Here is a 17,538-nt window from a genome sequence, read left to right on the forward strand (position 1 = left end):
CCAGCGCGCGAAAATTAAAATTGTAGTGTCGGTCCTTTGATCTGGATTTTGTAGAGTTAAAACTGGACTTGATCTGGACTGGACTGGAATGGACTGGACGTCCTAAGGCCTGCAAATAATTATGTTGAGCTTACGGTGAGAACTACGACTCTTATCACTTTCACCGGAATTATTATCATGCAAAAAATAATGATAAAAACGTCAACTTAAACATATACATAGGTATGTAGTCAGACCATTACCCATTGTTGTATAGATTATATAGCTTATACTATGCAGGTTTATTCGAAATAAATTCGCATCGTAAGGGGGAGACAATGAGGATAGGATCATATAATATAAAAAAGTATAAAAACGTCAGTCTGTGTGTGTTTTTTAGTCCTTTCGATTTAAATTTACTGATTATGTGTCTAACAAAAACACTTGATATTTAATAATGCATAAATAAGGTACCTAGTTTACCTAGTTAATTATAATAATGTGTAACGTGTACAATACAATATACAATACTATTTATGTCTTTCAATCACGTACAACTTGAAGTCGCCATATTCGTTCCGCCTCACCGAACAACCAGCCATCGTGGAGGTGGAAGAAAGTAACCCCGCAACGATAATGACTCGTTGATAACTTAGTGCTTCCAAGACAGAGCTCGCAACAGTCGCACCATGCGGCTCCTTCTTGCGACCCTCGCTGTGTGCGCGGCTTTAGGTAGTTGTTCGAAATTAAAGGGACTTCCGATTAACCGTAAACAAAAAATAATTTCAGCGTTACGTGGTCAAGATTCAAAATTTCCATTGCTTTCGCCGGAGAAGCAGTTTGAATATTTGCTTTACATTAAAAAAGTTCCTAAAGGTTTCAAGCAACCTACCAATACGATCAGTGAATATGCGAAGTTATTTTCGAATTTAATTACAGGAGTGCAAGGAAAGCACAGAAATAAGAAGCATGTGCTAAGCAAAAGGAGCACCAGTAATTTAAAGTGTCATGAAAATGGAAGATTTTACAGGTTTGATTACAATAGATTTTTTCTTTCCTTATGCTTAACAAACCCAAAGCTATACAAGTAAACTTACCAGACCGAGCCATCTTTCGATCATTTATTATAAAGTCTGGTAAACCCGGACGAAATTCAAATTTGTCCTTCGCGCTTATATTTTTAAATTTGCCGCCCTTTTCTACCGACGGAAATGGTTTGCCATACTATAATAGCAATACGAATGGGTGCTAAGACATTTATGCTGCTATGTCAGGCTGATCATTGATGATGATCATCATTTTTATTGTCACCAGAAGCAACATATGTACGCTAGGCTAATAGACTGACCAACAAACAAATAAATGCTCCTAATGTTATTAATAACTTCTTCCTTGACTTTTAGAAACAACATTAGTTTTTTGGGTAATTAAATAATACATGTTAGATTTGGTTTGGTATTCTATTAATTGGTTAATTAATGGGTAGGTAAAGAAAAGGAAAAGCTTAACACATAATAGACGACAATTCTTACCTTTCGAATAGAAATCATTATGTCATTACTCGGTAATCTCAGTGTCGCGCGAGGTGAAATCGGTCCACTTTAAAAAACTGGTCGAAAAATGACAGTTACTCGTAAACAAAATACATATTTCCGGTGGTTTTATATGCACGAAATTCAACTACTTACTAAATTAGATACACTATTACGGCTATTAGATAAAACAAAAACACATAATAGGTACTTAAAAACACGATTTAATGTTTAAGACGCAGCATACATTTATAATAATCCATTTTTCATCACACTTGCACGAAAAAGATCTTACTTCATGCAGGTGTACTGAAGGACAAAGGGGTATATTTTTCCCACGGGAGTTATGGATTGTGAAAAAAAAACTATAACTCCCTAGGGAATTATAGGTTTTTTTTAAATTGCGTCACTAATTCATACCAACCAAGTAGGTATAACGAGTTTATTGTTTATATTTAAAAATATTTAATTTGATTAATTTAATAGCCGTTGAAATTATTTTTACAAAATTTTTAGTCGTGTCTGATTGCCGGATAGGTCTGTGCCTTGGATGCCTAACCTGCCAACGAATGACAATATGGCGGGTGAATGTTTGAAATGTCACTGTGTTTAAGAATTATTTCGCTAAACATTTAGTTTTTTCTTCGCAAGTGTGATGAAAAACATTGTGTGTAACTCCGGGGGTAAGAATATTGCAAACTCGGGTCTTTAATTCACCGTTATCACCTTCGTATCCAGAATTTCACTTACCCCCCTCGTTGCACAATGTACTATTGTTAAATGTAATAGGTAAATACCAAGGAACCTACTTATTTATTAATTATGAGGTGCTTATTAGCGGACGGGAAATCGCTAATAGGATGCAAAAAGATATTTAGGTAAACAAGCACCTAACCAAATAATATCGAATACCTAAACCACAAATTTAAATAAAATAAATTAAAAAAAAAAACCAACTTCATGTGGAAAAGGCCGGCATATAATTTTTTGCAGGGCAACCGCTCTTGGTTACCTACCTACGTACTTCGCTTAGACACAGTCAACACAGTCAAAAGAAGAGCTTCGCTCCTTCTGCTCTACCGACCGTGTAAGTGGAGTATACTGTACAAACGCAAGACTTATAAGCAAAAAAAGAGCTTGTAGACGATCTTATCCACATTGACCCAGCATTGACCTTATATTTTAATGACTTGTCATTTCGAGTTTCCCTGTAGGTATACAATCTATTCCATTACGATATGAGCTGCAAAATACCATCAGATTACGTTAACGAATCTATACCACAGCTATAATGTTTATCACGATCTGCGGTCAAAGAGCATTAAAGGTGCAGTCGCATCGTAGGTATCGTAACCACTAACCTTTTCAAGTTTCATAATGCTACTTAACCGTTTGGTGAACCATGACTGGTAAACAGAAGTAAGCAATATGTGTAATTCAAGATACGACATAGATAAAAGGTGTAGGTTACAAAAATAGTGGTGATCCGTTAAGGACATAATCGGTATCGTATTCCGATTAAGAATAAGTATAAAAAAAAATTGACGTGAAAAATAGTAGATTGTGTCACAAGAGAGCAAAACAACATGTTTATGGCGAGGGTGTACATTTAATCAAAGGGTTCACGTGTGGTGAGTGTGATGCGGATATGATAGTTGCATTTTTATCGTTTATCGTTTCATATCACGATGACAGACCATAAGTAAAAGCGTGACCATACTAGTCCACTGATGTACAGGGTGGACAAATAAGAATGATACACTTTGTTTTTAAATTTTAATTACATTACGTGGAAATTTTATTAAATATTTTTTCATAAATATATTATTCAGGGTTGGCAATTGTATACGGAAGATAATTTCTGCCAAATGTATACCACTAGCAGCAAGCAATTTTATCTCAAATGTTTCTGTTGTTTAAAACACGTTGTTTGCTCGATTAATTTTGAAAAAAAGTGACAGTGATTGGCACCCAAATTCTCCAAATTTTGTAGCTCTTGACTTATTTCTGTGGGGCTATCTAAAATTACGTGTCTATGCTAACGAGCTGATGAAATTTAAACAGTTAAAACCGACTATTCGACACAAATGTACTAAGATAATGCCAAAAATGTGCGAATAGATGCTGAACATTGGGATGATAAGGGCTTACATTTGCCTGCTGTTAGAGGTGGACATATGTCAGACATTATGTTTCGCATGAATTTGCCAACCCTGAAGAATATATTTTTAAAACAATACCTTATAATTTTTGAACTTAATACAGTTAAAATTTAAAAACAAAATGTATACTTCTTATTTGGCCACCCTGTAGTATGTAGTTTTATCCTATAGCAAAATCTTAGACATATCTATCACAGTAAGGCCATAAACGGAAAAAATAGACTATTTACTTTTGCGAGTATACTATTCGAGCTAAAACCAGTTTGTACCTCGTAAGTAAGACCTAAATGCAAATAGCAGATGACGTTAGTTGTTGTCCGCGAATTGCATTGATTGCAAATTTCCCAGCAGGGCAACGACCCCGGTCGACTTTCGCCGCAACCTTGACAGACGCTACCGTCCGTCCGCCGCATCTACATTTCCGCCGTCCAGAGAAACTTTCGCTCTTCATATAATATTCACATACGATGATCAGCACTATGGATGACTTAATGCACGTGAAATTTAAAAAGACGGACAACGCCATTATCATGTGTTATACAAAAATACGACTATCATAAACCATTTCTTTATTTATATTTTTATTGCACCATGATAATTACAAGATGTATCTAATGTGCCTATTAAACGTTAAACCATGAAAAGTGTCTCATGGTCCCGGAAAACCCGTAACGGGCGTGGCAATTATATTTACTTAAAACTAGGACAAGTGCTATTGTAAAATCTTCGCTGGTCTTAGGTGTTGTCGAGGTGGTAAATAATAATGGACTGTAGTATAAACGCTGGTTTACTTCCAAATTACAAAAAAAAAAAGTGGCACAGTGGTGAATAGTCGTTGGGGAATCGGACAACAACGGTAAGTTTTCTCTATGAACTGTCAAAGTTTTGAATACAAAATTGCCATAGTTAAATTAGAACATAGAGACCTTGAATTTATACATTTCATTGAATATTTTATTTAAAAAATATGCAATATTTTAATTAAGAATATTCTGATACATTTAATTAAATTATATATAAAATTATTGATTTTTAATTGGAAACATTAATGACTTAACCTAACGAATGAAGGATCAAAAATGAGTCCATTTTTGAACGATTCGTAACAGCTATTGAATTATTAAATATTCATTAAATATTGAATTAATAAAACAATAATTAACATTAGTTGGTACAAACATCGACATCATTTAAAAAGACGTCAACTGTATAATAAGTTTTTATTAATAAGAAATGTCTTCAACTATTTTGCCATATACCATAGTTATGAAAGTCTGACATTACATTAGTTAGTTTGTTGTTCTGTGATCGATTGTCTTTTGTTTGTAAAGCTCGAACACGCTTTTCCGCCCTCGAGAGAAACTTTTCTTCAAGCGTAAATGATGAGGATGACCGTGAATTTATGTAACTTTCCTAGTTGCCTCAGCAGTGATCGATCGTCAATTGTTTTGTCCGGTTCGAAGGACCAGCTTTAGTGACCTGGCCGAAGCCCTAGCCAAGATGGCAATCGTTGATGAAACTTAAATAAGGTATGGAAATAGTCACGTGACTTTTCATAGCATCTATCATCATTGACGTTAGAAATATCGTAGATAGAAATTTTATTGGGATCACAGCGGAATCGAAATAAACGTCAATTTTGACATGTCGTTTAGTTATCGATCATATATCGATCTTTCCAAGATCTTAAGCGTGTCTTAATCATTATTCGAATCGGGCCGATACACATTTATTTATAAATATTACGCCGCTGCATTGTGAAAAATTCTACTTCACAAAAAGGGGTAAAAATCAGATCCAGATTAATAAAATATGTACTTTTAACTATTTATTTGTACGAACTGACTTAATTAAAACGTTATTTTATTACCAACATTTAATCCTCCGACAAGTCTGTACCTACTTCAGCCAATACCCTTAAAACTTAGGGTACATTTCAGTAACACGCTTATTTTGGACTGCCATCCAACGAATATATTTCGTAAAACATGTACAATTGCAATGTTGGCAGTCCAATACACATGAATATAAAATGAATTGTATATTTAAAGGACGATAAAAGACCCAGCTTTTGTTTTATGTAAGATCCAACCATGTAAAAAAGAAAAATAAAATAAATAAATAGGGATCAAAATCACCTACTAAAACTGAGACAGCAAACTACGTTAAATTATGTTGTAGATAATTCAGCATTAAAGGGGATTTCAATCCATATATATATATATATATATATGAATAATAAGGGATCTGTCTGTACCTATACCTTTTTTATCAGTTAAAATTTTTGTGACAGAATTATGACCTGACTATAAGTACTTAACTGCGTTTAATTCTTGTTACAACATCGTCAAATAAGTTATAATCGTTTTGGTGGAATTCTGAGTTGCCAAACAATAAGTAAAGTACCGAAAGTACGTAAGTTTCACTTTAACAACCAATGACAGTAAAACATTTACGATCCATAAGAGTTGGGAGGTTGACAATACGAGTATCTTCAGTGAAATTTACTTAAACGCCAGTTTTTCTAAATTGATTTGTACTTGGCTTTTATCAAACCTTGCCTTACTCATTTTCTAACCAGAAACCCGGATCGCACGGATGAAGCAACGTGGACAAACGACGAGTGCGCCAAATATTACCTATGTCTCCAGAACGAGGTGTTCGAGTTTCGTTGTTCCCCGGGCCTGCTTTTTGACGTGAACCGACAGCTGTGTGACCAGGCGCAGAATGTTCACAACTGTGACGTCACTACTGGTGAGTTGGGTTGGGACAAATATTACCTGGGCCTCCAGAACGAAGTACCTATTCAAGTTTCGTTGTTCTCCAGCTCCAGGCCTGCTTTTAGACGTGAACCGATAGCTGTGTGATCAGGCGCAGATTGTTCACTATTCACAACTGTGACATCACTACTGGTGAGTGGTTTGTATTGTACGACTAAGGACTCTCTATTAAGCCTAATATTAGCTGAGCCATCAGAACGAGGTATTCGAGTTCCGTTGTTCCCCGGGCCTGCTGTTTTGTTTGACGTGAACAGACAACTTTGTGACCACGCGCATCATAGTATTTACAACTGACGTGACTACTGATGAGTTGGGACAAATAATACCTGTGTGTCTGGAAGTGGTCGACTTCCATTATTCTCCGGGCTTGCTGTTTAACGAAAACAATCAGTTGTGTGACCAAGCACAGGAAGTTAACAACTGCTATATCACTACTAGTTATAGTGAGTTGTTGAAGGTCCAAACAAACCAAATCCAACGGTGCAGTAGATTAATTCAGCAGTGCAATCAGGTATCCGTCCAAAATTCCAAAACCAGAAATGTTTCGACGGGTATCAAAAGTCGCAAACCTTTTCAAACTATTAGATTCCATTGCTTTATTCGCCGGCTCAAAATTCTGCACGTTCAATCGGGATGTAAACAGGTAAAAAGCCATGTTCAGACCAGATTTCGAGAAAGCCGTGCTTTCGGTATCTAAATACGAATACCAAATTAATAACGTATGTTCCAGAGACACATATCCCGAAACCTCTTCTGGAGAACGGTTCGTGTGCCAACGAGACGCACCTCGCCTGTGCTAACGGGAACTGCGTGCCTGCGGAGTACTTCTGTGATGGATCCAACGACTGCGCCGACTCCTCTGATGAAGTAACTATCTGGTGTCTATCTGTACAAGCTGACAGAGAATAAGACAAGTAATAAGAACTGACCCAACATGCCAGACGCAGCTTCAAAATACACGGTGACAAGTCCTGTGTGTCGCGTCTTCGCTTTGCTTTGTTGCGTCAAGTACCTTATTTAAATTTCCTCTTCTTCTTGTTGTCAATCGGGTTAGTAAAGTACTTAAGACCTAGTGAGCTTAACGCAACAGACGATTAGTCAAAGAAGTCCAAAAGTAGATCAATACAGTACCTAACCTATCAAAAGCCGCCATAGAACAACCAGTCTAAGTAACCCTTAGATTGGGGCTATCTACAGCAATGAGAATTTAAAAAAATGCATTTTCTAATTGGATCCTTACAAGATTAGCTTCACGTCCCAACATATTATTTCGATTACATATATTCATATGGTTATAAATCAAGTGATAAAAGTAATAAAGCCTAAAGAAGTTCGTTTAAATTCTAATCAAAGTTATCCAATTCAAGACATCTTATTCATGTCGCGTAGGTCAAGCAAGTGTTGTTTATCTGTTAATACTGGTGCCCAAGTGTCCAGTCAGCTTTCTCTAGACCACACGTAACGACTCAACTTTGCCAAAGAAAAAGTAGTTCTAGATGGTTCGCTCCAGTTGGCCAGTTATATAGATTAGACCCCGATAGATGCTATGTTGATTGACACAGAGTTAGAGTAGGTAGTAATATTGTTTGTTAGGGACCGAGACCGAGTGGCCTCAAGGTAATGGCGTTAGCCACGTAAGCTTAAAAGGCAGCGTGCAGGCTTGTTTCCAGCCTCAGCCACTTGGTCACTTTTTCTTTTGTATATGACATCTATTTTACCTACCTTACAAATTAGTTATCAAGTTAAACTCAATACTAAAGAATTCTTAACCTAGGTAAGCAGGTAACTTCCCTCTACGCCCTACGGTTATACCCACAAAATACTCTATAAGAGTTACTTTTAAATTTTAAATATTGCGTCTGATTTTAGTTAATTACTGATATACGAGATATATAAGAGCTGAGCTCCAGAAGTCTGTGTACTTTAAGTAAATATTGATTAATTAATGCAAGTTTTGTGCCAGTTCTAGTAAGTCATCGAGTTTTATAAATACTCCTTGTCATGAGCATGATTTTATCTAAATACTTGTATTAGGTACATAATCTAAGCGATCTCTCATCACCCATGTAATGGGTGAAACATGACGACAATTACTTTCTCTGCGCCTGATTAAGCATTATTTCAGGGCTGGTGCGACGTGCAGTACGACCCTAATTCCGCGGCGCCCTGCGACACGGGACTGTGCCAGCTGCCGGACTGCTTCTGTACTAAAACAGGGTCTGAGATCCCTGGTGGTTTAGTTCCAAACCAGGTAATAAATAGGTACCCAATTATAAACGACATATTTTAGGTGTAACTAAATTTCAAAGCACTTATTTGTTTTGTGTGTTGTGTAATCTTAGATTAAAGTTCTGGTTTTCCAGCCTCTAAAAACCTAAGTAAAAATTAAATGACGGAAGAATCTGGAAATGCTAAAGATACGTAATACAGTACAAAAGTCTAAAGTTTCTTGACTGTAGTTCTCCATCTCGAGTCCAAGTATGATGAACACCAAAGAAAACTCTAAATTATTTACGTCACCTACTATTATTATGTTGTAGACTCCTCAAATGATCACCCTGACCTTCCACGGGCCAGTAAACCACGAGAACTGGGACGTGTTCACAAAGCACCTGTTCACTCCCGAGCGCCGAAATCCAAACGGCTGCAACATAAAGGCGACGTTCTTCATCCCGCATCAATACACCAACTACAGGCACGTGCAGAAGCTGTGGAACGAGGGACATGAGATCGCTGTCAACTCTATTACGTAAGTGTTGTATTCAAATAGTACTTGTTCACGCCTGAGCGCCGAAATCTGAACGGGTGCAATATAAAGGCGACGTTCTTCATCCCGCACCAGTACACCAACTTACCAGTACATGTGCAGACACTATGGAACGAGGGGCATGATATCGCTGTCAACTCTGTTACGTAAGTGCGTACGATTTATTCTCTTGATAGTTGTGTTATGGTTTTGTCGGTCGGTATAAATGGTGCTTACTGTGTTAAATGTATATCATCAATATACAACCACAATTTCCCACTAGGTGTATTGCAATTTCCTCCCCTAATCACCAACTCGCCAGCATATGCAGACTGGAACGACGGGCATGAAATACCTGTCAACTATGTATGTATGTTACGTAAGTTAAGGCGTATAGGCGTACGTATTGGATTAGATTACATTTAAACTTCGAGATTTTTCAATCCACTCAGGTTACATCTCGAATGAGAATATGGCGTAATGACATTAGATTCGCATCGTATTGATTCGTGTGAACTGAATTTAACGTACAAACGAAAAACAGAATGTTAACATTGAAATTAAGTAAGAGAACATTTGGATTCGTTTTAGATAAACGGAATTCCAATAAAATCAGCAATACTGTAATGGCAAAAAACAAAACAAATATTAGTTCCTTCCAGTCTTCAAACTCTAGTACCTGGGCGACCGAGCTTGCTCGGTTATAACTATTTATTGTAATATGGTGGTCAATAGGTGATAATCTTAACTACATTTTTTTACTAAATTAAACTTGTCTAAAACAATAAAAATTAAAAAATTATATAAACTTGAACATATAAAAAAAAAGAACAAAAGTTAGTCACCGGGCGAGATTCGAACCCGTAACACTCGTTTAGTAGTCCGCGTCTTAACCCGCTGGACCAGACGGACAGTGGCGAGCAACACGAAATTAGCGACCATATTCTGCGTCGTGAGAAAAACGCATGAAAACTCGAAAACACGCGTTTTCCCAAACATAAGACTAATCTAGATCGATTGTTTACCCCCAGAAACCCCCATATACCAAATTTCAGTAAAATCGTTAGAGCCGTTTCCGAGATCCCGGAAATATACAAGAATTGCTCGTTTAAAGGTATAAGATTATAGGTACCTAAGAAGATGATACGGCCAATTGCAGTTCTCTACCGCGCAGTTTTGGAATATATAGGTAATAATAGGTATAAGTACCAGACACAAAGTACATTAAATAACCTTTTGATTACAGAAATCGCGGGCCCGAAGAATGGTGGTCCAAAAACGCCACTGTAGAGGATTGGTTCGATGAGATGGTCGGTCAAGCGAACATTATCAACAGATTCGCTAAAGTACGCATGGAAGACTTCAGGTAAATACATAATATGTACTTTACTATCATTCACTACTTCCAAAATCCATTTTGTGTCCGGCTCGAAGGACCACTACCGATTTATATTCGGAAAAGCATTTAAGCGTCTTTGTCGATGGACTACATTTATGCAGGTCAAACGTGCAAAACGAATGCAGTTTTTTAACGATTTTCAATTGTTTCAGGGGCCTCCGCGTGCCGTATCTGTCGCTGGGCTGGAACCGTCAGTTCCTCATGATGCAAGAGTTTGGCTTCGTGTACGATGCGACGGCGGTCGCGCCGGCGTCGGACCCGCCGTACTGGCCGTACACGTTAGACTATAAAATGCCGCACAAGTGTTCCGGTAAATTTCTTTATGAGTTGCTTGTTACTAAAAATTAGGGTGGTTACTTATATGTTCGGGCTCAGTGGTCGGGTTAGTGTACTGTACGGGTCGCGTGCTGCGTTGACCGTACACGATCCACTGAGTAATAAAACAATTGCTGCAGCCATAAAATCGTACATATGTTATTGCCTATTTTGTAAAACATGTCCTACAACTAAATAAATAGTACGGTCGCCAAATCTCAAAAGCCCTCTAGAAACACGATTTAATTGACTCGGCTCGGCCTTACCCACAACCGGTATCAATGTGTTCGGACAGTTCTCCTGATCACCGTACATGCGGTAGTAAAGCGGAAAAATGGTGGAGGGGATAGTAATGACGTCACAAAGATGGCGGCCGGACCTATTCTTTTTGGCGGTGTATCTCGAAAACCACTTAACCGATTTTAATCGTCGAGGTGTCAAATAATAGCTTATATTATGGAGATTATTTCCTTTTCTACAAACATTTACGTGAAACCTATAGGAAAAAAAATAATCACAAAAAACAGTTTTTTTATAAAATTATTATTTTTTATTTTGTAAAAATCTCCGTAAATATTAGCATTTCGCAAATTTTGTTTAATATAAAACATATTGCTTCATTATCAAGGAATATAATGAGCCTTAAAACATACAGATCGAGTAATAAACAATGAAGCTACACTCATTTATTTGCGCATGGGTAACGATAACTGGCTTTTACCGGTCGAAACTGTGGTGACTGTTACGATACGTATTGAATGGAATTTATAGAGTATCGGTTTTAATTACTGAAATTATAATTAAAATTATAAAAACCAGACACAATAATGTTACCTTACTTCGACGTTTAGTCTCTTTTTTCGTCTTAATCATAGGTAAGTACATATTTCTTATTACTTAAAAATTTTATACAGGATGAACTTTTAACCAAGCCGCTCCGAGGCCAGATTTAATTGACTCAGCTCGGCCTTACCCACAACCGGTATCAATGTGTTCGGGCGTTTCTCCTGATCACCGTACATGCGGTAGTAAAGCGGAAAAATGGTGGGAGGGGATAGTAATGACGTCACAAAGATGGCGTCCGGACCTATTCTTTTTGGCGGTGTATCTCGAAAACCACTTAACCGATTGTATTCATCGAGGTGTCAACTAATAGCTTATATTATGGAGATTATTTCCTTTTTACAAACATTTACGTGAAACCTATAGGAAAATAATAATCACAAAAAACATTTTTTTTTATACATTTGGTTGGTAGGTTTGTCTTATGTTTTAAAGCAGTAAAATCTTTCAAGTCGAAACACAGTATAAATATACATTTTGTTGTCTAATCTAAAAGTATGATGTTCATTGTTTAAGACTGATTAGTGATTACTGAATTAAATAACATGCTATTTGTTATTTTTGTTTTATTTTTTAAATCAGGTATTAATTTATTCACTATGTATCACTATACAGGCAAAATGTGTATCATAGTTGGTCTGTAAGTACTTACTACTTGTGTCGAATATAGGTATAAGATGAAATTTTAACCACCAGCCATACTCTGCGCAGTGACTTTACAGGTCATACTGAACAACTTTTATTATGGGACTAATGCCGAATCACGCAAGAAAATTTGGATCTGGAATGACACCCACTGGCTGTGCCCTACCACACAAAGCGAGATGACATTCACAATGCCCATACCTCTCTTTTGGACGTAGTTTAAGGACGTACCCGGGTCCATGACGCATGCTCGCCACACCGCTGCTTAAAATAAGCTGACGCACCGTAAATTGAACTGCGTAAAAATCGCAAAAAATATTACACGGAGATCTTATGGCAGACACCGTACCGGTGACGTAAAAGACGCAACTGTTTTGCGAACAAAAAAGATTCGCGTGAAGCACGTCACTGCGATTCCGTACCGTCACCGTTTTTTAAACAGCGGTGTGGGGAGCATGCGTCAAAAACGGTACGCATACGACGCGTCACTGCAATTCCGTATCGTGACCGTTTTTTAAGCTGCGGTCTGGTCGCACCTTGTATTGTATTGTATTGTATTGTATTGTATTCGGGCGATTTTTCCGCAACTCGACGACTTGCGCCTATTTTGCGTGATATGTTGGGGGTGGGCTAGTCCTGCCAGCCCAGCTCCTCGAGGAATCCTATCAAACCTTTGATGTTGAGTAGGACCTCGGGGAGGTCTCTCGGAGATCCGAGATGTTTAGCCCTGTATGGAGTCACTCCGCTGCATTCCAGCACCACGTGAGAGGCTGTTTCTTCTGTCTCCATGCAACCTCGGCACAGGGGACTGTCTGTGACACCTGTTGTGAAAAGATGTTTGTTAAATAGTCCATGACCTGTTATGTCACTGGTTACCATACTCAGTCGGACCTTCCCTAGTTGCAGGAGCGCCCTTGTGAGTTTTCCGTTGATGCCAGGCATGGCTTCTTTTGCCTGTCTGCATCCAGTCTGGTTCAGCCAGTGTTCTGTGTGTAGTTTCCCTGTACGTGCCAGCAGCATTGAGCGTACCTTGCTAAATGGTATCGGAAGAATCGGTTCCGGACCAATCGCCCCCGCATTCGATCCTTGCCTGGCAAGCTCGTCCGCAGCATCGTTACCTCGGGATCCACTGTGTCCCTTGATCCATTGTAGGGTGATCTTGTTATTATGACATACCTCCATTAGTCGTTCGTGGCATTCGTGTATAAGTTTGGATGTAACTATATGGCTATTTAGAGCCATTAAGACTGCTCTACTGTCGGAGAGTATGCGGATGGAGGATCCTACTACCTTCCTTGCAGTGATGACAGCCGCCGCGTTTATGATGCCCATGCACTCAGCTTGGAATACCGAGTTATGGGCTCCTAGCGGAGTGGTGATCGACATGTTCAGGTCTTCTGAGAAGGTTCCAGAGCCCGATCCGCTGTCTGTTTTGGACCCATCAGTGAAGATTCTCAGCTCCCGGGGATTGAGTCCTTCATGATTGTCGTCCTCATATAACTGTATTTTGTACCTTTTATCGAAGATAGCTTGTTTGTGAATCCGGTCCGTGCCTGACCTAAGCACTGGAAATTCGTCATACACCTTTTCCAGGCATTTTGTGTGAAGAGCTCACTGTGATGTTAGACCATATCTTGAGGGTTCGCAACCTTACCACTGAGAGACTGGCCTCTTGCTGTATGTGTAGGTGCAGCGGTGGAAGGTTTAGCATGACCTCCATGGCTGCAGTCGGGGTAGACCTCGTGCAGCCAGTGGTGGCCGCGCATGCGAGCCTTTGAAGTCTTTGTAGTTTGTCTCGTACGTTGCCTAGGTTTGTTCTTGGCCACCAAACCAGAGCACCGTAACAGAGTAAGGGGCGGATTATCGTCTTATAGAGCCAGAGGGTAATTTTCGGGTTGAGTCCCCACCTCTTACCAATCATCCTTCTGCACTGCCAGAAGACAACTCCCGCCTTGTCTATCCGTTTGTTGATGTGGTTGTTCCAATTGAGTTTATTGTCGAGAGTTAGTCCTAAGTACTTAACTTCATCGGACAGCTGTAGCTCAGTTTGGAAAAGTGTTGGTCTGGTAAAGTTGGTCGCACCTTTATATGGAACAGTCAAAATTTTTTTCGCGATTTCGGAATTGGTCCCATAGTAAAAGTTGTTAAGTATGACCTATAAAGTCGCTGCGCAGAGTATGACTGGTGGTTAAAAGTTCACCCTGTATAAATTTTTTAAGTAAAAAGAAATATGTACCTACCTATGATTAAGACGAAAAAAGAGACTAAACGTCGAAGTAAGGTAACATTATTGTGTCTGGTTTTTATAATTTTAATTATAATTTCAGTAATTAAAACCGATACTCTATAAATTCCATTCAATACGTATCGTAACAGTCACCTCAGTTTCGACCGGTAAAAGCCAGTTATCGTTACCCATGCGCAAATAAATGAGTGTAGCTTCATTGTTTATTACTCGATCTGTATGTTTTAAGGCTCATTATATTCCTTGATAATGAAGCAATATGTTTTATATTAAACAAAATTTGCGAAATGCTAATATTTACGGAGATTTTTACAAAATAAAAAATAATCATTTTATAAAAAAACTGTTTTTTGTGATTATTTTTTTTCCTATAGGTTTCACGTAAATGTTTGTAGAAAAGGAAATAATCTCCATAATATAAGCTATTATTTGACACCTCGATGATTAAAATCGGTTAAGTGGTTTTCGAGATACACCGCCAAAAAGAATAAGTCCGGCCGCCATCTTTGTGACGTCATTACTATCCCCTCCACCATTTTTCCGCTTTACTACCGCATGTACGGTGATCAGGAGAACTGTCCGAACACATTGATACCGGTTGTGGGTAAGGCCGAGCTGAGTCAATTAAATCTGGCCTCTGAGCGGCTTGGCGACCGTACTAAAATGTAGTGTCAGCGTCACTGAGAGTGAAAGCGGAAAAATCGGGCTCAGAGATGACATAAACATTGCCGTTAATTCTTTTTAGGGTTCCGTACCCAAAGGGTCAAACGGGACCGTATTACTGAGACTTCGCTGTCCGTCCGTCCGTCCGTCCGTCTGTCACCAGGCTGTATCTCATGAACCGTGATAGCTAGACAGTTGAAATTTTTACAGTTGGTGTATTTCTGTTGCCGCTATAAAAACAAACACTAAAAACAGAATACAATAAATATTTAAGGGGGCTCCCATACAACAAACATAATTTTTTTGCCGTTTTTATAAATAATGGTACGGAACCCTTCGGAAGTTTTTATATAAACATTTCAATATTGACATTGTAAATATCTAGTTGTAGTATCTTAGATTTATGTTTTATGGTTTATGTTTTTTTTTTTGTTCCTTATTGTTATATTATATTATTTTTTGTGTTATTTTGCATGCCAGTTGCTGGTAAAATGTGTGTTTCCTATGATTAATGTAAATAACTTATGTACCACATTTTATGCGGAATAAATGACTTGACTTGACTTGACTTGAACGCGAGTCCGACTCGCAGTTGCCCGGTTTTTTAATACGCGATGTTCACTGTGTACGAGACATCTTTGATCAACATGTAATTAGACCGTGCGACCGATTAAGTAACAGTTATGCCGCTGCCGCTGTCGACTAGAAACTCGCAAGATGTACGTGAAGATTACATAACAAAAGCATTACCCTCTTTCCTGGCATAAAAGTGCTAAAGCCTTTCCGTAACGTAAACATGCATGACAATATCGAATTTTGTTAACGCATGTTTCCGCGCACAGTTCCGAATATCGTCATGCGATTGCATGATAAAATCGCAATTACCATTCGACATTGTTGTTTACGACTTTTTTTATTCGAGCTGTTAATAACAGGAAGGAATCTGCCTTCACGCTTGTGCGGTTTATTTCCTTAGGAAGACCTTTCTTTACATGATAAAAGTGGAACACAGGTTTAACATACTTATGGTACATTCCCTTGAAGTTATATGTAGAATCAAGTCAATTCCTCGAACCTTCCAAACATAAATTTAAAAAACATTTCAACAGGAAACCAGTACTGCCCAACACGGAGCTACGCCGGCCTGTGGGAGATGCCCATAAACCCATTCCGACACGAAGGAGGAAAGGAAGGCGAAGAAGAATGTACGACCCTGGAGCACTGCCCCAAGCTGACAGATAAGGATGTGTATGATGACCTGGTCAGCAACTTCAAAAGACATTATCTGAAGAACAGGGCTCCGTTTGGCATTCATTTGAATGCTACATGGTTGAAGAATGCTGATTATTGGCATGCATTTAAGGTAATTATATTTAAGAACACAGTTCTGAGGCCTGACAAAAGAGTCGCCGTTAGATATTGAACAAACCATGTTCTCACAAATATCAAAACTAGAATCTATTGCCAAGGCGCTACAATGAGTTTTTGAGTTGTGGGTTGTGAACAACTTGCATAGTCCCTAAAAATATTTTTAATGACCATTATTTTTTTCAATTCTGGTGATAATAAAATTGACGGTTTGGCTAATTTGAAATATGCCATATAGGCAAAAGAAGAAAATAGTTTCTCCCAAATCTCATATCTCCTCTTCCTCAACCTATATGAAATAATACAATGTAATTTTCTTTTACAGAAATTTATTAGTGAATTAATGAAACTACCAGATGTCTACTTTGTGACAAACAAGCAAGCCATTGAATGGATGAAGCGGCCAACGCCAGTGCTACATATAAACAAGTTTGAGCCGTGGCAATGTAAAAAACAAAGTTTGGACGATGTTGAATATGCCTGCCACAAACCAAGGACTTGTAAACTACAGTCAAAAGTTCTACAGCATGATAAATACATGATAACCTGTCAGGGTTGTCCACAAAGTTATCCATGGATAAGGAATGAGTTTGGATTAGATTAATATTTAAAAATAATGTACCATCTTTAACACAGTTAATTGACTATTTGTATATTTTCTATACCTTATTGGAACAAGATACAGTATACCAATGGTCATTTAAGTGTGTTGCTGTTAGTAAATATGCTATAACTTACGACTTAAGTTACCAGTGGAGCAAATGACTTGATGAATGAATCTGGACATGTTTGTTCCATATTATGTTATTATGTTATTGTTTGTATGTTTGTGTATTTAATGTAATAGGTTTTTTAAATGTT

General features: G+C 38.1%; 1 protein-coding gene across 1 annotated transcript; it reads left to right on the forward strand.

The window, feature by feature from the left end:
• Positions 1-108: 108 nt before the first annotated feature.
• Positions 109-17,527, forward strand: LOC133526185 (chitin deacetylase 1). Its single transcript, XM_061862682.1, has 9 exons — positions 109-1,009; positions 6,255-6,427; positions 7,184-7,320; positions 8,579-8,704; positions 8,994-9,202; positions 10,446-10,565; positions 10,751-10,908; positions 16,419-16,672; positions 17,003-17,527. The coding sequence occupies exons 1-9, from the start codon at positions 669-671 to the stop codon at positions 17,279-17,281; spliced, it is 1,797 nt and encodes a 598-aa protein (XP_061718666.1). The 5' UTR covers positions 109-668; the 3' UTR covers positions 17,282-17,527.
• Positions 17,528-17,538: the final 11 nt, after the last annotated feature.

This window comes from Cydia pomonella, chromosome 16 (genome assembly GCF_033807575.1).
Source record: "Cydia pomonella isolate Wapato2018A chromosome 16, ilCydPomo1, whole genome shotgun sequence".
Lineage (NCBI taxonomy): Eukaryota > Metazoa > Arthropoda > Insecta > Lepidoptera > Tortricidae > Cydia > Cydia pomonella.

Coding starts and splice junctions, on each gene's coding strand:
- LOC133526185 (XM_061862682.1), top strand. CDS start 669: ATGCGGCTCCTTCTTGCGACCCTCGCTGTGTGCGCGGCTTTAGGTAGT. Junction 1,010..6,254: donor GAAAATGGAAGATTTTACAG/GTTTGATTACAA, acceptor TTTTCTAACCAG/AAACCCGGATCGCACGGATG. Junction 8,705..8,993: donor GTGGTTTAGTTCCAAACCAG/GTAATAAATAGG, acceptor ATTATGTTGTAG/ACTCCTCAAATGATCACCCT.